The sequence below is a fragment of the Ailuropoda melanoleuca genome, chromosome X (genome assembly GCF_002007445.2).
Source record: "Ailuropoda melanoleuca isolate Jingjing chromosome X, ASM200744v2, whole genome shotgun sequence".
Taxonomy (NCBI): domain Eukaryota; kingdom Metazoa; phylum Chordata; class Mammalia; order Carnivora; family Ursidae; genus Ailuropoda; species Ailuropoda melanoleuca.
The window spans coordinates 40,094,118-40,116,601 of NC_048238.1; the positions used below are offsets into that span (position 1 = coordinate 40,094,118).

At 39.6% G+C, this 22,484-nt stretch overlaps 1 protein-coding gene across 3 annotated transcripts in view; it reads left to right on the forward strand.

Moving 5' to 3' along the window:
* JADE3 (jade family PHD finger 3) overlaps nt 1–22,484 on the forward strand; it is a 135,445-nt gene that overhangs the window by 64,916 nt on the left and 48,045 nt on the right. For 2 of the 3 annotated variants that reach the window (XM_002927462.4, XM_034649319.1), the window contains exons 2-3: nt 9,647–9,703; nt 10,447–10,526. In XM_002927462.4, the coding sequence (XP_002927508.1) occupies nt 9,658–9,703; nt 10,447–10,526 (126 nt within the window). In that variant the 5' untranslated portion in view covers nt 9,647–9,657. Of the gene's footprint in view, nt 1–7,480; nt 7,545–9,646; nt 9,704–10,446; nt 10,527–22,484 lie in introns of those variants that run through there. The other variant, XM_019808152.2, reaches the window with a different exon arrangement.

Genomic DNA, 22,484 nt, shown 5'->3' on the forward strand with positions numbered 1-22,484 from the left:
GTGTTTCAGGTCAGCTGCATCATTTGTGGGTGGCATGAGGGACAGACACCTTGAAATCTTAGAAGTTTTTTTTAAATTATAAATGCCCTATATGTGTACTGGAAAGTGTGGACAATGGAAAAATTTGGAAAGAATGTTTTTTATCACCCCCAAATCCATCACTTTAATGTTACTAATGTAACTAATGTTAGTAAATTGGTTTATGGCCTTCATCTGTTTTCTATATATTTTATTTCATGTAATTTCACTGTAAAACCAATTTTCCGACTTTTTTCCACTTAACAAGTTACCATAAAATTTTCCCCTTATACCATGTTTAAATGATTAAATGAAATATGATACTATTAATATGCTTTAATTATTCCTCTTTTGCCTGATAGCCAGGTTTTAGTTATTATTTTTATTACAGAGTTTTAATGGACATTTTTGTCCATAATTATTCTCTGTGTTTTGGATTATTTTTCAAAGATGAGCATTGGAAGTAGAATTCCTGGGTCAAAGGTGTGAATATGTTTAAAGCAGAGCCTTAGATTATGTTTTAAACTGCGTGGCCCCACAGAGGGCAGTGAAAAGGAGCTCTTTGCACTGACCATACATTTCAAAAGTCTGTCTCTTGGGCATATAGAAGGAAAGGGCTGTGTTTAAGTTAATCACTTTTCCTTGCCTGCCTGCTCTTCTGTGGGAATATTAATGGGGAGTCAAGTAGCCACCAAGCCACAGACTTAGATTCCAGTCCCAAATAATCCCAGTTGGGTTAACTTCCAGACAGTGCTCCTTTAAAGGGGAGTTTCACCCAAGGAAGGCATTTACTTTATACATTTGTATTTTGCCTGGCTTACAGTCACTGTTAAAATAAATCAGCATGCTGTTAATCATTTTGGTTGAGATATAGTAGGAATAAGATCTGAAAACTGCCGTCAAATTACTGTTCCCAAGGGTGCAAGGTGAGGGCTGGTGCACGTTTCATTTCTGCCAAAACAAAGGAATACTCAGTGTGGGAGGTAAGGAAGAAAAGAATGCCTTTATAAAGTCTCTACCCTGAATAGAGGATTAGAAAATAAACAGCTGAATAATATATCCAAATACAAGACATTGAGGTGCATCATGAAGTCACTCCAAGACTGCGCCGTACTCATTTATGGTTTTGCTTAACAAAAAAAAATTTATTCTGAAGTACTTTTAAAAGTATACCACTTAGGGAAGATTTACGTGTTGTCTTGAGTAGTATGGGTGCCTAGAAGCAGAACCTGAGACAGTGTTTGAATGTATATGATTTATTGAAGGAATGCTCTCAGGAGAAACTGATAAGGGAGTGAGGACAGGAGGGTAGGGAAGAAGGAGCTAAAGTAAGGATGTAGTCTTAGGGAAGTGTCTAGCCTTATCGTGTTTTGGGTAGAGTGGGGGAGGATGTAAAACTGGTTGCTGGCCCCCACCGGGAGGGAGACTGGGGGAGTATAATCTCCCTGACAGGACTCTTGGGCTTGGTGGGGGGGGACAGCTGTGAACCAATAACAGCCAAGAGGCAGTAGCTGGGAGGTGGGTGTGTTAGCTGGGTAAAGGGGATCTGGGTGGGGCACCATAGCATCTATCACTCTTTTGAATGTTTACTTTGTGCAGGATACTGTGCTAAGACTTGAGAGTAAAAGAGGAATGTGACATAGTCCCAGCTTTTAAGATGGTTGTGGTCTAGTGGCAGGGCTGACCACGTAAAGAGTATTTACAGTGTAAGCGAGGTGCTTTTTACACCGACAAAAGTATGCACAGAGACTCAGATAGAAAGAAAAGGAGTGAATAATTGTGGGAGAGGGATATCTGGAGAGCTTCAGTGAGGGGATCCAACAAATAGGTAGCACCAGGTTAGGGGAAAATAGGCTGGTCAGGGTTGACAAAGAAGGAACTGTAGACAGACGGAAGAGCTCCGTGCAAAGGCCACCAAGTATGAAGTAAGATGTGTTCATGGAATCTCATTGGGCCTAGCATGTGCTGGAGGTAGGGAAACAGCAGCTGATGAGGCCTGACAGGTTGGAACCAGAATACTGTGGGCCTCCAAGGTCACACTGAGGAGGCTGGGCTTAGAAGGGGCAGCATTCCTGCTGTCATCTCCCCAGCCTGCCTAAGGTCTCAGGGTCAACTTGGAGTGCCCATTCCTGATATACCTGCCAGCTCTGCCCTCTGGTGGCTATGTGGCTTCAAGCATGTCCCTTAAATATTTCTGAACCCCAATTTCCTCATCTGTAAAATGGCTGGTTGGTGATAACGATATTTATAGGACTTTAGTAATTAGAAATAATAAAGACAGATCTAAAGATTTACTGTCATTGTGCTGCATTTACTGTTCTTTGTAATTTTCCTACAGTTATTAAAACAGCAGCGCTATCACAAAAATGGACAGACAGATCAATGCACTATAAAAGCTCAAACTCAAAAATTTTGCTTGCTTTGTTTTCTTTTCTAAAAATCATTAACAACCCACTTTCTTATTTCCCAGGACTGGTGTTACTGGTGTCAGTTAATCTGTTTCCTAGACTCTTTACTGATAATGCAAGATTTTTTTGTTTCCATCTGTCATAAAAAGTGATTGTTACTGGGGCGCCTGGGTGGCACAGCAGTTGAGCGTCTGCCTTCGGCTCAGGGCGTGATCCCGGCGTTGTGGGATCGAGCCCCACATCGGGCTCTTCTGCTATGAGCCTGCTTCTTCCTCTCCCACTCCCCCTGCTTGTGTTCCCTCTCTCGCTGGCTGTCTCTATCTCTGTCAAATAAATAAAAATAAAATCTTTAAAAAAAAAAGTGATTGTTACTGTAATAGTTTTTAAAAACACAAAATTTTGCAGCTTCTTAAATATTTGTGCCTTCCTTGGTCATGAACAGTTTGATAATCAACTTCTAAAGAACAGAATATTATAGACAAATTACTGTATTGTACACCTGAAACTAATATAGCATTGTATGTTAACTAACTGGAATTAAAATAAAAACATAAATACTACATACATAAAAACATAAAAAAGAACATTAATCAATTAATGGGAAGAAAATGGAGATACTTTTTTTTTAAAGATTTTATTTATTTATTTACTTGACAGAGAGACAGCGACAGCCAGCGAGAGAGGGAACACAAGCAGGGGGAGTGGGAGAGGAAGAAGCAGGCTCATAGCAGAGGAGCCTGATGTGGGGCTCCATCCCGGAACGCCAGGATCACGCCCTGAGCTGAAGGCAGACGCTTAATGACTGAGCCACCCAGGTGCCCCAGGAGATACTGTTTTAGCCAAAGTTCCTAAGACCAGAACTTCAGATGAGAGGAATATGAATCTCACAAGAAGTCGTGGGTCTCCTGAAACTCAGGGAAGTGAGAAGAAAGGGTAGGGTCTGTGCTCAGTTGGCTTTCTTCACTGAGAGATTTTGGAGAATGTAACTATTTCTTTTATGGCATATGCTACCTTCAATCCCAGTATGAGTTATCCATCTGGAGGTAATGTTCATTAGACACAGAATTTTTCTCTTGCTAACTCCTCTTGACTCTGCCAAAAAATTCTCATTGATAAAATGTTACAATAACTGTTAAAGGTCTTTTTAAGCTTTATTGAGGTATAATTTACATGCTATAAAATTCATATATTTTAAATATACAGTTCAGTGAGTTTTAGTGTATTTACAGGGTTTTGCCGCCATCACTACTGTCCGATTTTAGAACATTTCTGTCACCCTTCCCCCAAAAAAGCTTCATGCTCCTTTGTAGTCAGTCTGCATTCCCACTCCTAACCCTAGGCAACCACTGCTCTAGACATTGGTCTAAATGGAATCACACAGTAAGTGATCTTGTGTTTATGACTTCTTTCACTGAGCATAATGTTTTGCTAAGGTTTTTTATATGTTTTATGTATGTTTTTCATGTTATAGCATGTATTAATACTTAGTTCCTTTTATTGCTGAGTAGTATTCCGTGGTATGGCTATACCACAGATTGTTTAACCATTCACCTGTTGAAAAACATCTGGGTAGTTTACAGTTTGGGGCCATGATGAATAAAGCTGCTATAAACATTTGCCTACAGGTTTTTGTGTGAACATAAATTTTCATTTCTCCAGGCTAAATGCCCAGGAGGGCAATTCTTGGGTCCTATGGTAGTGGCACGTTTAATTTTAAAGAAATAGCCGAATTGTTTTCTGGAATAGCTGTACCATTTTACATTCCCACCAGCAGTGTATGAGTGATAAAGTTTCTTCACATCTTCATCATTTGAATTATCACTATTTTTTAGTTCAGCGATTGTGGTTTTAATTTGCATTTCCCTAATGGCTAATGATACTGAGTATCTTTTCATGTGTTTATTTGCCATTCATATTGCTTTTTGATGAAATGTCTGTTTAAGTCTTTTGGACATTTAGATATTCTCCAACCATTTTCTTAAAAGATTTATTTATTTATTTATTTATTTATTTATTTATTTATTTAAGAGAGAGCAGGGGAAGGGGCAGAGGGAAAGAATCTCAAGTAGACTCCCTGCTGAGCAAAGAGCCCAATGCAGGGCTTAATGTCACGACCCTGAGATGATGACCTGAGCAGAAATCAAGAATCAGACGCTTAACTGACTGAGCCACCCAGGGGCCCATTTATAACAGAATCATTTGTTCCCTTACTGTTGAGTTTTGAGAGTTCGTTACATATTCTGGATACAAGTCCATTGTCGGATGTGTGGTTTACAAAAATTTTGTCCTGTTCCATAGCTTGTTTTTATATCTTCTCAACAGTCTTTTGAAGAACTAGTTGTTTTGTTGTTGTTATTTGGTGGTGGTGGTGGTGGTGGTGGTGGTGGTGGTCTTTTTGTTTTTGTTTTTTCATTTTGATGGAGGTGAATTTTTCTTTGACAGATCATGCTTTTGGCGTCAGGACAAAACTCTTTGCTTAGCCTTTGATCCTGAAGATTTTCTCTTATGTTTTTCTAAAAGTTTTATAGTTTTGCATTCAAGTCCATGATCCATTCTGAGTTAACTTTTGTATAAGGTATGAGACTTAGTTTGAGGTTCATTTTTTTTTAACTATTGTGCCAGTACCATTTGTTGAAAAGGCTATCTTTCCTCTGTTGAATTACTTTTCTACCTTTATCAGAAATCTGTTGGGCATATTTGTGGAGTATATTTACTTTTAATAATGCAAAAATATATTAGGTTGTGGTTGGCAGGATGTCTATGCCCTAATCCCTGGAACCTATGAATATGTTAGGTTACATGGCAAAGGAGAATTAGGGTCGCTGAACAGATGACTTTAAAATAGGGACGTTATCCTGGATTTTCTGGGTGAACCTGAAGTAATCACAAGGGTCCTTAAAAGTGGAAGAGGGGGGCAGAAGAGAGGGTCAGAGAATGAGGTGTGATGAGAGAAGCAGGGGCAGAGGCATGCAGTGTTGCTGGCTTTGAAGATTGAGGAAGATGGCCAAGATCTAAGGAATGTGAGTGGCTTCTAGAAGATGGAAAATGCAAGGAAATGGATTCTCTGCTCCAGCCTCCAGAAAGGAATGCAACCCTGCTGATACCTTGATTTTAGCCCAGTGATACCTGTATCAGACTTCTGACCCACTGAACTGTGAGATAATAAATTTGTGTTGTTTTAAGCCACTGAGTTTGTGGTAACTTGTTACTGCAGCAATAAAATACTAATAAATCTGTATTTTAGAAAAGCTGCCATTGATAACAGGATTTCAAATGTTTGGGCATAGCATTTCTCTGAAAGTTTGCATATATGGAACCTCCCAATGATACCAGACAAATGAAGTGCTGCTACTCAATAGGGAATAAGTGCATTTGATAGGAAATAATTAGAAAATATATTACTTTTATTTTTGTTTTAATTTCTGTATTCATTGCGACTTTAAATTACACATTACTTTTTAATGTATTTAATATATAATACTTTTTATATTTTGTTACTGTTGTTGGTTTTGTTTGCATTTCAGAAGAGCCTTTGAATGTCTTAGGTTGTGCACTAAGGAGCCAGATGCAGCCTCCAAAATTTATATGATAGGAGGGTAGCATTCTATTTAAAGAAACAGCCTTCAGAGTGCCTGGGTAACTCAGTTGGTTAAGCGTCCAACTCTTGATTTCAGCTCAGGTCATGATCTCAGGTTTGGGAGATCAAGCCCTGTGTCGGGCTCTGCATGGGCATGGAACCTACTTAAGATTCGCTCTCTCCCTCTGCCCCTCTCTCCTCCCTCCCTCTAAAAAAAATAAGTTTATAAAAAATAGTCAACTTTCCCAGTATATTCAAATATTGAATCATTATGTTGTACACCTGAAACTAATTTAGTGTTATATGTCAGTTCTATCTCAATTTTAAAAAATATTCAGGTGACTTTAACAGTAGGACAAATAGAATTTTGATCAATGATTTTCTTAAAGATATTATTTATTTATTTGACAGAGAGAGAGCAGGAGCAGGGGGAGGGGCAGAGGGAGAAGCAGGTTCCCCGCTGAGCAGGGAGCCTGACTCAGGCTCGATGCCAGGACCCTGGGATCATGATCTGAGCTGAAAGCAGACACTTAGCCGACTGAGCCACCCAGATGCCCCGGATCAATGATTTTGATACTTGTGCTAATCCTATTAATTTTTTTAAGAACAGCTTTTATTGAGATATAATTTACATATCATACAATTCAACCATTTAAAATGTACAACTTCATGATTCTTAATGTATTAACTGATATGTGCAACCATCACTGTAGAGCACTTTGAATATCTTATCTTACTACCTTCTGACTTCACTATTTCTCATGAAAAATCAACTGTTAATCTTATTGGAGTTACCTTATAAGTGAGGAGTCACTTTTCCCTTGCTACTTATAGAATTTTCTCTTTGTCTGGCTTTCAGCAGTTTTACCATAGTGTACATGTTTGTGGATCTCTTTGGAGACAGTAGTGGTAGTGCTGGTAGTATAAATTACTTAGAGTTTGTTGAGCTTCCTGAATGTACAAATTAATTTTTTTCAGTAGATTTGGGGATTTTTCAGCCATAATTTTTTTTATGTTCACTTACAGAGCTCCTCATGCCCTGCCTTTTTATTTATCTATTTATTTTTTATTTATTTTTTTGATGTAAAGTTCGATGATTCATTAGTTGCGTATAACACCCAGTGCACCATGCAATACGTGCCCTCCTTACTACCCATCACCAGCCTATCCCAGTCCCACCCCCTCCCTCTGAAGCCCTCAGTTTGTTTCTCAGAGTCCATAGTCTCTCATGCTTCATTCCCCCTTCTGATTACGCCCCCTTTCTTTATCCCTTTCTTCTCCTACCTATCTTCCTAGTTCTTATGTTCCATAGATGAGAGATAATTTTTTTAAAGATTTATTTTTTTAATTCTTTTTTTAACATTGTATTTATTTATTTATTTGACAGAGAGAGAGAGCGCGCGCAAGCAAGGGGAGCAGCAGAGGGAGAAGGAGAAGTAGGCTCCCCCCCTGAGCAGGGAGCCAGATGCAGGGCTCTGTCCCAGGACCCTGGGATCATGACCTGAGCTGAAGGCAGATGTTTAACTGACTGAGCCACCCAGGTGCCCCAAGATTTCTTTATTTTGGAGAGGTGGGGGGTTTGGCAGAGGGACAGAGAGAATCTCAGCAGACTCCACACTGAGCTCAGAGCCTGGTGCGGAGCTTGATCTCACAACCCTGAGATCATGGCCTGAGCCGAAATCACAAGTTGGACACTTAACCAACTGAGCCACACAGGTGCCCCAGACATAATTTTTTTGCATATGTTTCCACTCCTTTCTATCTCCTTTCCTTCTGGTACTCCCATATGTGTTGGTGTACTTAATGGTGTCCCACATTTCTCTGAGGTTTTGTTCATTTCTTCATCTTTTTTTTCTTCTGTTCTTTGGCTTGCATGGTCTCTTTTGATCTATTTCAAGTTCACTAATTCTTTATTTTTCCAGTTCAAATCTACTGTTGGGCCCCTTTAGTGAATTTTTTCATTTCAGTTATTGTACTTTTCAATGCCAGAATTACCATTTGGTTCTTTTTTATTGATATTCTTACCTTCCTTTACTACTTTTTTTTTAACCTTCCTTTATTTCTTTTTTTAAATTATTTTTCTAAGGATTTTATTTATTTATATGACAGAGAAAGGGAGCGGGAGAGCACAAGTAGGGGAGTGGCAGGCAGAGGGAGAGGGAGAAGCAGTGCTGAGCAGGGAGCCCAACGTGGGGCTCAATTCCAGGACCCTGGGATCATGATCTGAGCCAAAGGCGGATGCTTAACAGACTGAGCCACCCAGGGGCCCCTGTAATAGCATTTTGTATACTGTGGCACATAGAAGAATGTCAGTTACTGATTGTATCACTGTCTTTTCTAGTTCATTTCTTCAGTACTTGCTTTGTAACTTGCAGTGCCTTCCATTTTTCTTATACTCTAGCGCTGGTGTGTTCCCAGAAAAGTTGTGCCTCTTTTTTTATCTGCCATTGGCCACACATACACAAGGAAGGGCACTTAAGTTTTAGTCAAACCCATTATACATTTTTCACAATATTAGGAGCTTTCTTTTTTTCAAGTGCTGATGATCACTCTTTTTTAAAAGATTTTATTTATTTGTTTATTTGAGAGAGAGCACGTGTATGCACGCGCACATGAGCAGGGGGAGGAGCAGAGGGGGAGGGAGAGGAAGAGGGAAAGAATCCCAAGCAGACTGTGCACTGAGTGCAGAGCCCTGCGCAGAGCTCAGTCTCACCACGCTGAAATCAGGACTTGAGCTGAAACCAAGAGTCACCCAAGCACCCCTATAGGAGCTTTCTTATAACAGTCCTTGTGGTATATATATAGATATAATTTTAAATTAGACTAGTTGTTTGGGGGATAGGAGCAGGGAGAAAGAAAGGGAAAAAGGGCAGACAGAAAAGCAGTACGGTTGTGCTCTTAAAGGTGGGACATGCCTCACTTGTTCTTTCTTCAGCCAACTATGTCTCATCCCTTTTGACCTTGGCCCTTGACAGCTCGGCCTTGCAAATGTTTTTTCCTTTCCTGCTTCTCCCCTACTGGGGTTCCCTGGCTGGTGATGGCCACATGGCTACCAGCTTTTTGTTTGGGTGGACGGTGGTCATGTAGCCACATCTGAGGCAGCCAGTTCTGGACCATTGATCCAGTGCCGCTTGGGCACCCTCCTAAGGCTCATATGTCGCCTCCTCAGTCTTTGTTACCCTCTGTTTTGGAGAATTTCATAGTACCCTTCTCCCATCACTGTGGGTCACTTGAGGATTTTTTTTTTATTTTTTATGTTATGTTAGTCACCATACAGTACATCATTAGTTTTTGATGTCGTGTTCCATGATTCATTGTTTGCATATAACACCCAGTGCTCCATGCAACACGTGCTCTCCTTAATAGCCATCACCGGCTTATCCCGATCCCCCGCCCCCCTCCCCTCTAAAACCCTCAGTTTGTTTCCCAGAGTCCACAGTCTCTCATAGTGGTTCATTCTCCCTTCTGGTTACCCTCCCTTCCTTCTTCCCTTCCTTCCATTTGAGGATGTTTTTGACAGAAATCATTTGATTTGTGTGATTTGCCTGCTGCTGTTTCTTGGGATCTATAGGGCAGTGTTGACTGCCCTCTGAAATGGGTATCTGTGGTTGACTGTTTTATTCAATGTTGTTCTCTTTCCCAGGATGCTCCAGGATGAAACGCCACAGAACACTCAGCAGCAGTGACAGTTCAGACGAGAGTGAGTAGAACTGGCCAACAGTTGGTAACTCTGTATCTATACTCTTTGAGGGCTTATTCTTTGATTTAGGACAAGCTGTTTCATGTTTCTTTCAGTGGTTAAAAAAATAACGTTTCTAGGAAGGAAAGCTTAGGGTACTATTTTTCTTACTTATTTAAATTTCATTAGAAGTACCTAGGTGGGAAAATTGGTTTTTTTGTGGCATATAGCATTTTGTTCTTCACTTTTCATTTACCAAATCAACAAAAGCCAAATCTAATAATGATTTAACAGTGCTTTTCTAGAAAGGACAAAAAGTACAAGAGCATAAATTATAGGCCCTACAATTCCAATTGTAACTAGGTATTAAATGTTTGACTGGATGAATCATCATTTGTACCATTTGGGGGAGGGCTGAAGGATACAGATTATTTGTCTCATATTTTTAGTTTTTCCGGTTGCTTTTGCAGATAGCTTTTCTCTAGGTGGAATGTGAATCATGTTGTGAAGTATGATTACACCAAATCAAACCTCCCCAGCATTAGCACTGTTGAAGCTTTTACACACTGGGAGGTCATCTATAAATGTCATTAGACTCCATTATGAGTCTTTCTTGATTGCAATTTAACTGTTTTCTTCAGTGGTATGAGATCACTGTGCTCTTCTCCATCATACCTTTCATATTCTCTTGGATGACATTTAGTTCTGTGACATTTAGTAATATTAGCAAGTCTCAGTATTTTTTGTCTAATTATCTTTTGCAGGTCCTTCCACTTCCTTTACTTCTGGCTCAATGTACAGGAGCAAGTCAAGAATTCCAAATGAACACAAGAAGCCTGCTGAGGTGAGATCAGATACTCAGTTTTTAGACTTAGAAAAATAGATAGCTGCCTTCTGCCAACATACCTACAATGGCCAGATCTTAGAGATGTGAGGATTAAACTATGTGCCAAGGAATAGACTTGTTTTCTTATGAACTTTTTTGTTTTTTAAGAAAGATTCCATTTTCTTTTCCCTTTGGGAAAGCACTAATCATCACACCGATTTCAGTCATCACACAGATTTCATTTCAGTGATGACCCTTAAGTGTCTCACTTTAGACTATAAGGCCTCCCCTAGCCAAGAAGTCAAAGGGAGCCAGACTTGGGGAAGTGGGAAGGACCCAAAGATCTGGCCTTGACTGGAAAGAGCTAAGTTGGCAGGTGGGAAGCAGTGCAAGTAGGGATTGATGGGAAGGTTATGGATGGAGAGGGGAAGGATAGGTTGAAGATCTGAGCTATGGGCTTTGATGGGTCTTTATAGACTTCAGAGCACTGCCAGCCCAAAGAAAATGAATCACTCCTTGTGAAGCTGGTCATCCTGTTTTTTTTAAAAAGATTTTATTTATTTATTTGAGAGAGAGAGAACTTAAGAGTCGGGGAGGGGCAAAGGGAGAGGGAGAAGCAGACTCCGCACTGAGCAGGGAGCCCGACTCAGGGCTCAATCCCAGGACCCTGGGATCATGACCTGAGCTGAAGGCAGATGCTTAACCGACTAAGCTACCCAGGTGCCCTGAGGCTGGTCATCTTCTGCCCCAAGGGCAGCAAAGTGCCAGGGTTGCACTTGGACTTGGTAATAGTTTAGCAGATCCTACAGACTTTCCTCTATGATAATTAAATGATGAGAAACTGACATTGTGTGTCTTCACTTCTATGAGTAGACTTCCTTAGCTGCAAAGGAAAAGGAGTGTATTGGTTAATTATTGCTACATTACAAATGATCACAAAACTAGTGGCTTAAAGCAGCAAACATTTATTACCTCAGTTTCTGTGAGTCTGGAGTCTGGGCACAGCATCCCTAGGTTCTCTGTTCCAGGTCTTCCAAGGCTGCAATCAGTGTGCTGACTGGGCTGTGTTCTGGAGGTTCTACTAGGGAAGAATTTGCTTCCACACTCATTCAGGTTGTTGGCAGAATTCATCTCCTTGCAGCTAGAGGACTGAGATTCCGGGTTTTTGCTGGCTTTTGGTGGAAGACTACCGTCTGCTTGTAGAGACTGCTCATAGTTTTTTGCCATATGGCCTTCTCCATACATCCTCTCAAAACATGGCACCTTACTTTTTCAAAGCCGACAAGGGAAGAATCTTTTGCTTCAGTCTGCTAAGATTGAGTCTCATATAGTATAACATAATCATGGGAGTGATATCCCATCACATTTGCCACAAAGCATAACCTAATCAAGGAAGTGACATTACATCACATTTGACATATTCTATTGGTTAGAAGCAAGTCACAGGTTCCACCTACCCTCACACAAGGTGGGGCAGGGGGTGCGTTGCTTTAGGGTGTCATCCAGAGAGAGCATTTCTCTTTTTCTCAGAGGTCACTTTTCATTTCCATCTTTTGCTTGGGATCTTTCTGGGCACAGTAAAATATCAGAGTGCATTTTTATATGTGTCTGTTTCATGCAGAAAAACTTAGGGAATAAAATGCACATAAACAGAAACAGAACAAATTTCCCATCTATCCAGAGGAGGGTTTGACAATAGAATGGTGAGAAAGAAACTTTGCTACTTTTCCATTTAGGACAGCCAGTCCTAGAGCATAAAGTGTCTCAGTAGCTTTGGGTCTTAAGTCCTGATGCCTCCAGTTCAGTGAGACTAGCCATCTGTTGCAAGGGATAGGGGACCTGGGCTACTGGAAGCAAATTTTTTACTTTATATTCCACATTCTGTAAGAAAAGAGAGAACCTGATATTATAGAACAAAACTAGCTTTGGCATTAGAAGAGAATGATTCCATGTTTTGCCTTGCTGGCTTATTTCATCTCTCTGAGATAATCTGTTTTGTCATTATAACGTGGACATTATCACAACTACCTCTCATAGCTACCATTTATTGAAATTTTATGTGCCAAGACCTTTATATTAGACAATCTGATTGTTTCCCAAATTAAGCAATTATAAGAATCTCCTTGGGTGCTTCCTTCATTTAAAAAAAATTTTAATAATGTAAGTATGGACTCATGTACATTTATTTTATACTTGGGGCTGTAATCCAATACTACATGATTTATTGTGTTGCTCAAATTGTTTCATATATCAGTGAAATCATCTCATATTTTTTTCTTCAATTCCCTTGATTTCTGTTCTTATTTTTATTATTTTCTTTCTTCTTGCCTTAGGTTTACTTTGTTCTTTTTCTAGATTCTTGAGGTGGGTGCTTTGGCTATTTGAGACTTTTCCTCATTTTTTCCCCTCTTTTCTAATGTAAGAATTTTAGTTCTATAAATTCCCTTTAATTTTTTTTAAAGATTTTTTTTTTATTTGTGAAAGAGAGAGAGAGAAAGAGTGAACACCAGCAAGGGGAAGGGCAAAGGAAGAGGGAAAAGTAGACTTCCTGCTGAGCAGGGAGCTTGACGCAGGGCTCGATCCCAGGACCCCAAGATCATGACCCAAGCTGAAGGCAGATGCTTGATCAACTGAGCCACCCAAGAACCCCTATAAATTTCCCTTTAAACACTTCTTTAGCTGCATCCCATTAATTTTGATATGTTTTCATTTTTATCCAGTTCAGTGTATTTTTTATTTTTCTTAAGACTTCCTCTTTGACCCATGGCTTGTTTAGAAGTATGTTGTTTAGTTTCCAAGCATTTGGAGACTTCCCTGCTATCTTTCTTTATTGATTCTGGTTGGAATCCAGTTTTGATGGAGAACATAATCTCTACAATTTCAGTTATTTTACATTTGTCAAGGTTTGTTTTATGGCTAAGGATATGGTTTTTCTTTTTTTTTTTTTTTCATTCTTTTTTTTTNGTTAATCACCATACAGTACATCCCCAGATTCCGATGTAAAGTTTGATGCTTCATTAGTTGCGTATAACACCCAGTGCACCATGCAGTACATGCCCTCCCTACTACCCATCACCAGGCTATCCCCTTCCCCCACCCCCTCCCCTCTGAAGTCCTCAGTTTGCCTCTCACCGTCCAGGATATGGTTTTTCTTAGTAAATGTTTTATGGGTACTTGCAAAGACTGTGTATTATGCTGTTGTTGGGCCCTGCTGGTTGACAGTGTTCTTCTGTATCCTCACGTATATTCTGCCTAGTAGTTTTATCAATTGTTTAGAGAGGGCTGTAGAAGTCTCCAGCTGTAATTATGGATTTGTGTATTTCTCCTCTCTGTTCTGTCAGTTTTGCTTTATATATTTTGAAGCTCTTTTGTTAGGTGCATACATATTTAGGACTGCTATAGCTTGGTGAATTTAGCATCATTTAATGTCCCTCTTTGTCTTTGATAATTTTGTTTGCTCTGGAGTCTGCACTATCTAATATTAATATAGTTTCTGGTTTTCTTTTGATTCATGTTTACATGGTATACTTTTCCATCCTTTTACTTGTAACATATATATGATTATATTTGAAGTGAGTTTCTTATAAAAGATATATAGTAGGGTCATTTTTTTAAAAAGATTCATTTCTTGAGAGAGAGAGAGAGAGCATGAGTGGGGGGAGGGACTGAGGAAGAGGGAGAGAGAGAATCTCAAGCAGACTCCCTGCTGAGTGCAGAGCCAGGTACAGGGCTTGATCCCATGACTCTGAGATCATGACCTGAGCTGAAATCAAGAGTCAGACACTCAACCCACTTAGCCACCTGGGTGTCCCTAGTTGGGTCTTTTTTAATCCACACTTTCAATCTCTTTTAACTGGAATATTTAAGCCATTTATAGTTAATGTAACTTTTGGTATGATTTAGTTTATGTATGCCATTTTGTTGTTTGTTTTCTATTCTGTTTTTTGGTTTCTTCGTTTTATTTTCTGTCTTCTTGTGGATTACTTGAACTTTTTTTTGAATTCCATGTTGACTTTTCTGTAGTGGTTTTTGAGTGTATATGTTTGTGTAGATTTTTAGTGGTTGCTGTTGGGAAGCAACCTTTTAAAAGGAGAACCTTATTTAATGTGGTCTCTACATTTTATCACTTCAGGTGAAATATAGAAACCTTAACCACTGGGGCACCTGGCTGGCTCAGTCAGTAGAGCCTGAAACTCTTGATCTCAGGGTCATGCGTTCAAGCCTCATGTTGGGTGTGGAGTCTACTTAAAACGAAAAGGAAAGAAACCTTACCACCATCTAGGTCCATTTATCCACCCCCCAACCTTTCTCATACAATTGTCTTAAATATTCTCTCTACATACTTTGAGAACTGTACTAGACAATGTTATAATTTTTGCTTCAGCCAACAAACATTATTTATAAAACTCAGGAGAAAGATAGTTTATTATATTTACCCATATTTTTACTCTTATTCTTCTTCCTTTATTCCTGATGTCCCAACATTCCCTCCGTTCATTTCCTTTCTATTTAAAGAACTTCCTCTAGCCATTCTTTCAAGTTAAGTCTGCTGGTGATCAGTTCTCTTAGTTTTCCTTCATTTGAGAATGTCTTGGTTTCACCTTCATTCCTAAAGGATATTTTCACTTGATATAGAATTCTGGTTTGACAGTACTTTTCTTTCTGCACTTGAAAAATGTGCTACTTCCTTCTGGCCTCCATGGTTTCTGGTGTGAACTCTTCTCTCATTCACATAGTTGCTCCCCTGTAGGTAATTAGTCATTTCTTTTCCAGTTGCTTTTAAGATTTTTCTTTGTCTTTATTCCCAAAGTTTGATTATGATGTGCATGGGCATGGATTTCTTTTGGTTTATCCTGTTTGGAGTTTGATCAGCTTCTTGAATCTTGGTTTATATCTTCTTCCAATTTGGGGAAGTTTTCAGCCATTACTTCTTCATCTGTTTTTTTCAGCTCCACCTTCTTTCTCCTCTTCCTTTGGGACTCCAGTTGCCTGAATGTTAGATCTTTTGTTATTTCCCCACAGGTCCCTCAGATTCTTCTCTTTTTTTCAGTATATATTCTTTCTTTTGATCAGATTGGGTAATTTCTCTTGCTCACAGATTCTTTTTATTGCGTTAATTCCATTCTTCTATTGAGCCTATCCCATGAGTTTGTTATTTCAGTTATTGTATTACTCCATTTCAGATTTGTTTATTTGGTTATTCTTTACATCCTCTGTTTCTCTGCTGAAACTTCCAGTTTGACTCAAAAGGGTTTGTAATTTCTTACTAAGGCACTTTTATGATGGGTGCTTTAAACTCCTTGTCAGATGATTCCAGCATCTGTGTCATCTCAGTGTTGGTGTCTATTGATTGTCTCTTCTCATTCCCAGTTCTTAGTATGATGAGTGATTTTTATTGTATTCTGGACTTTTTTGGTATTATCAGCCAGTAAGTAGTATTCTTGTTTAAATATGTTTTAGCAGGCCTCTGTAGTAACCAGGCCAGCGGGGAAGTGGGGCGCTGACTGTACCACCAGTTGCAGAATTCCTTGGCTTCCCATCTTAGGGGAAGATGGTCTCTAGGAAGATAGTTCTGTTATCTCTCTGGGACAGGAGAGGGGTGTTTCCCAACTACTTGGTGGGGATGGAAATCACCACCCTGTTGCCTCTACTGATAGCAGCGGGAGTGGTGGTGGTAAGGGGTACTACATTACTGATGGGTGGTGGTGACAGTCCAGGCTCCCTACCCAGTCTGTGTTGATCCCACATTAGGGAGGAGGGGTACTTTGTTATTGTTGGATGGGAGTGGATATCAGGACCTCTAAGATGATGTCCACTGATGCCACAACAGGTGCCCTTTAAAAAAAAACACTTTATACATCTTTTATGAAATATAATTCTTATACCATACAGTTCATCTATTTAAAATGTATAATCCAGTAGGTTTTAGTCTAATCACAGAGTTGTATAACCATAACCACAGTCTAAATATAGAACATTTTCGGGGCGCCTGGGTGGCTCAGTCATTAAACGTCTGCCTTCAGCTCAGGTCATGATCCCTGGGTCCTGGGATTGAGCCCCACATCAGGCTCCCTACTCAGTGGGAAGCCTGCTTCTCCCTCTCCCACTCCCCCTGCTTGTGTTCCTTCTCTCGCTGTGTCTCTCTGTCAAATAAAGAAAATCTTAAAAGAAAGAAAAGGAAGGAAGGGAGGGAGGGGGGGAAGGAAGGGTAGGAAGGGAAGGAAAGAAAGAAAAGAACAGAACAGAACATTTTCATCACCCCAGAAAGAAACCCCCTACCCATTAGCAGTTACTCCCTAATTCCCCTACTCCCAGCCCTTGGCAACCACTAATCTAACTTCTGTCTATGGATTTGCCTGTTCTGGACATTTCATATAAATGGAATCATACAGTATACAGCCTTTTGTGTCTGGCTTCTTAAACTTAGCATAATGTTTTCAGGGTTCCTCCATGTTGTACCATGTGTCAGTAGTTCATTTCTTTTAATGACAGAACGATATTCCATTGTACAGGTATATCACATTTTGTTTATCCATTCATTAATTAACGGACATTGGGGTTGTCGCCACCTTTGGAGTATTATGAATAATGCTCCTATGAACATTCATGTACATGTTTTTATGTGGATATATGTTTTCAGTTGTCTTGAGTATACACCTAGGTGTGGAATTGCTGAGCCATATGGTAACCCTAGTTAACCATCTGAGAAAATGCCAGGCTGTTTTCCAAAGGGGCTTCATCAGTTTACACTCCCACTACCAGTGTAAGAGAGTATTTGAAATGTGTTACTACTGTGGGCACCAGAGACTTCATTTTGTGCTTGTCCTTAGAGAGATTCTGTCTTTTGCAGCTCTCCCAGTATAAGCCACTGTTACTGTCACTGGAGGCTTTAGCATGGTGGTAGAGTACTGGGGAAAGACATTGTTCTCTAACCTTCTGATTACTCTCAGTCTTTGACATGTGTAGCGGTCCTGTTGCTGGGGGTGAGATGGGGAAGTGAATTTTAGGGGTAGAGCTTTTTTTTTGTCCCTGCCTCCTATTCTCCTATCTGCCTATAGCTAGTATCTTCTGGTATGCTCAATCTCTGTCCTTAAGGTTCTCCCTCCTCTAGATTAAGGCTTCCCCCCCCCCCGTGTAACACAGGGATGCTGAGCTTGGGTGCTTTCCCCTTCTTCTCAGCACTAGTGAAATTACACCGGTGCCCTCACCTGAGAGCCATCCCCTGCAGGTGAAGCTATTTGTTCAGTAAGGGAGCCAGGACACAGAGCACCAGGGACCCAGACAGAACCACTGGGGGGACCTTCTCCAGGTTTTCCACCATCTTCGCTGTGAGAGCCTAGTTGGGTTTCTAGAGAAAAAGCTTACAAGAGGGTTGGAACCCCCTATTACTATAGCCCCCAGGAACTTCATTCTCTCTTGGTTGTCCTCACTTTGCCCCCAGCAGTTTGTCAAAATTTCTGAGTTAAGTGTTCCTGCTGTGGCTTCTGCCCCAGGTAAGCAAAAGTTCCTGTCCCGTGTCTCGCCGCAGGCATGTCATCCTTCCTTGAGTTGGCCATTTGTCCCGCAACTCATTTCTCTAAAGCATTCATGAAAAAGTCGTTAATTTGCTGCCTGTCTTGCCTTTTTCTTCTCGTAAGGATGGGAGTTTCTTTTTTCTGACTGAAACCTTTTGTTTATAATGGGAGTTTATCATTGAAGTGCAGTGTAAATGATTGTTTTCACTGGGGCTTAATCAGCTGCATTAATAGATACGTATTTTCTTTGATGTTTAGTGCTTCAGTGGGATTCCTGTTTATACCTACCCCTGATTCATCCTCTAGAGAAGAGTTTTTGGGGTGTGTGAATTCCACATATGGTTCAGGGGCTTTGCTAGCTTCTGCAAATTGTATACAGGCTTTTTAAGGGTATTTTTTTAATGTGTTTTTGCATGTATACGTATGCTAGTAGCCTTCTTCCGATTCTCAAAAGGGCCTACACTCTTAAAGATGTTTTTAAAAAGCCAGTTGCCCTAGAAAAAGCACATAGTACTAGACGACTAATTTGAATGTATTAAAAAGTCTTCTATTCTTTCTCAAAAGCCAGGGTATTTTCACATATATGTTTTCACTGGTGTATAAAACATAACCTATCTTAAAGGATTGATGGCATATCATCTGTAGTTCCATAGTTTCATTTATTATGTCTAAGACTTTCATAGCAACAGAGTGAAAGCTCACATATTTTAACTCGGCAGAGAGCACTGCAGTACCCTCAAATAGAGCCTATATTTCTAACATGCTTGATTATTTGGTTTTCTGATTATTTTTGTTTTTCTGACCTACCAAGCTTACAAATGCACACTTAATGTACAAAAAAGGGATAGTGAGGGATGGGAGAAAAACTTGCAAAGTAAACCTCAGATGTCATCTATCTCTTCTGTGAAAATTGCCCAGATCTCCAACTCAGACTCAATTGCTCCCCCTCCTCCATCTTCGGGATGCATACCACCTCTGTTGGGTAGTGGGTAAGGGGAGTAATTAAACCTACCTAAGTTGCCCAAAAGTTCCTTGCTTTATGGTAATTGATATTTCAGTTGATGTCAACCCAAAGCATCAAAAATATCCTGTTTGTTCTAGGACAACTGAGAATTATTTTAAGCTATTTTTAAAAATATTTCTGTGAAAAAATATTACATGATCTTTAAAGTTTTAAACTTAGAAATTGAATAAGCTTTGCTCCATTGGAAAAATTAACATCGAAAAACACAGTATCTTGATAATACTGGGTACCTTTGTCATCATATAAGAACAAGCTTGTATTCTTTGCTAGGTTTTCTCTGCTTTAAGTGGTTGATTTTTTTAGATAACCTAAACATCTTTTTTTTTCATTGTAAGATTGTATAATTCTACGAAAATCACTTACAGTTAATTCCTTTTGATTAAATACAGTTACCACATTTGCAGCTGGTTTTTTGTGCTGTTGGGGTGACACATCTGTTTGTGGTCACTTATGTATAGTTTCATATTTAAGTGACTATGAATCAGAACTAATCCGTTTCTCTGCTACATTCACATGGACCAGACAGTTTTCCCTTTTGTGTCATACAGGAAGTAAATGTTTTGACTTTTCCCCCCAAAAATGTCACAGAAATGTTCAGACTAGCTATGCTTTAAGAACCTGCCCACTGAGAGATGTTAATGAGAGCAGTAAAAGCCAGAGCTGTCCATGAAGGACATTTTCATTTTGTGGCTCTGGCAGGTTAAGCATTGATATTCTAATTGAATTCATAGTGAGGCCTCCTTTGTTTCTTCATGCATCTGAGGGGCCAAGATGTACATGCACTGTTGGACTTGGCATAGCTTCTGGGCTGTATGTTAGCCTGTGAATCCCCTCTTTGACCATAAATGAGCAGATAATCTGGTAAGTACAAAGCTTTTTTTGTTTCAGGAACTTTTGGGGAAGCTACCAGTGCATATAAAGTAGGCACACAATTAAGAACTTGTAAAACTTCTCAACTTCAGTGTCAATATATAGATCCTTCATTCATAATCTTTAATTTAGCATCAAATGCCATGTTTTATTTTGTGAAGTTTCTGCATTACCTTGTGGCCTGTAGAGTGTTGGCTAGAGTTTTTGATGGGCCTCTTGCTTGGGAATCCTATCTCTGGGAGCTGAACCATGCATGTTTTAGTTGAGCCATGAACTCACATCTCCTTTATCCCATCAACGATTACTTTTATGGACCAGATAGATAGGAGAACTTAGCTGTATAGTTCTTTCTGCTTTTAGAAGTAAAGCTGAGACTATGATGATGATGATAAAATAATAACCACAGCTAGAATTTATTTAGCAATTACCGTGAGCCTGATACCACACTAAGCCCTTTACATAAATTGAGCCATTTAATTCTTACAACAACCCCTTTGAGGTGTTGTTGTTATCCCCATTTTACAGATGAGTAAACTGAGACACAGAATTTAAATAATTTGCCCCAAATTGGTTGGCAAAACCAGTAGACTAATTCAGGAAGTCTGTCCTGGGCGCATATTCCTTTCTTTAAAGATTTTTAATTTCATTTTTGACTGTATAAGACATTTGCCTGGTTCAGACATCCAACTGTGACACAAAACATATTCAGAGAGATCAAGCTTTTGTCTTTCTCTCCTCCCTGTTTTCTCCCCAACTCCCAAAGGTAGCCATTTCTTTAAAAAAAAAAAATTTGGTTTATCCTTTTATTGTTTCTTTATGAAAATATATACAAATGTTTGCATATGTGTGTGCCACCGTATGTGCACCTCTCTACCCAGGGTACACTAAAGCTATTTTGTTTGCCTGTATTCATTTTTTTTTAAAAAAACCCAGAATTCTTTTTCTTATCAAAAGCAGATTCATGAGACCGTTTGGTAAATATATTTCATATCACTTTGCAGATATCTGCCTGAGTACTGAACTTACATTCCTATCCCTTCTTCGGCATTTTATGTTCTGCCTCATGCTTGGGATGTTTCTACAGCAAGATAAAGCAGACTCTTGCACTCTGCCTTGAGTAAAAATGCTTCTCTAGAAACCTTAGATCTGATGCTATTTAATCTGGCTAGCTTATAAAATTGAAATCAGGCTTATCATATAAGTCTGCTGTTTTTCTCTAAAGGTGGAAGGAAAATTATAATAGTCATTAGATCTAGCCTTCATTTGCTTAAGAAAAATAGGTCTGAACTGATTGGTGTTCCTGCAGTCTGAGGTTTCCCACACTTCACAGAATGTCTGTTCCCTGGAGGTTTGGTATTTCTGAAGCCGTGGACAAGGGCCAGATTTCACTGGCCTCTGCTTTTATATCTCTTTGTCTAGAGTCTTCAAGTTACTCTTCTGTTTGGTAAACATGTGTATTAGTTTCCTAGGGCTGCTGTAACAAATTACCACAAACTGGGTGGCTTAAAACAACCGGAATTTATTTTCTCACAGTTCTGGAGCCCAGAAGTCCCAAATTGGCCCAGCTGTGCTCCCTCCCCAGACTTTGGGGGAGAGCCCATCCTTTGCCACTTTCAGATTCTGGTGACTGTCAGCATTTATTGATTTGTGGATCAATGAGTCACTCCAGTCTCTGCCTCCATGGTCACACTGCCTCCTCCTTTTCTGTCTTAAATCTCCCTCTGCCTTTCTTTTGTAAGGATACTTGTCATGGGATTTAGGGCCCACCGAGATGTTCTAGGATGATCTCTTCACCTCGGAATCCTTAAATTATTTATATCTGCAACGATCCCTTTTCCAAATCAGGTAACATTCATAGATTCCAGAAATTAGGATGTAGACGTATCTTTTGGGGGGCCACCGTTCAACCCACTACAGTATGTTTCCAGACTACTTAGGAAACTATACAGAACAGATTTTCATAAGCAGTTACATCAAGTGTAAAGACATGGCTTAAGCTACATGATGAGATGGTGTGATATTATTAAGCCCTAAGCATGGTTTGCAGTCAGTTGATTTATTTTGTGACGTGTATCGCATGGAAAACAATGAAATACTAGCCCGGTGATGGCTATTAAGGAGGGCACATATTGTAAGGAGCACTGGGTGTTATACGCAAACAATGAATCATGGAACATGACATCAAAAACTAATGAAGTACTGTATGGTGACTAACATAACATAACAAGTAAATAAATAAATGGTGACTAACATAAATTAATTAATTAATTAATTAATTAAATGAAATATTTTAAGAGGTTGAAAATACTTAGCCCTAGTATTCTTTCCAGATCTAAAGTAGGATTTCCCATAGCAGTCTCTTTCCCAAAGACAGTAGTTTATTTAGCACAATTGTAAATTACCAGCACTGCTTAACCACTGGCTCATTAAAGTCACTGTAGTCTCTTATAGAAATGGATCAGCGTTCAGGAAAATGGTGATTGAGTTTCTCCCCCTAGCCAGCCAGAACACTGAGCTCTATGCAAAACATGTTATGTGGATATGACTGTGATCCTTTCTAACCCCCTT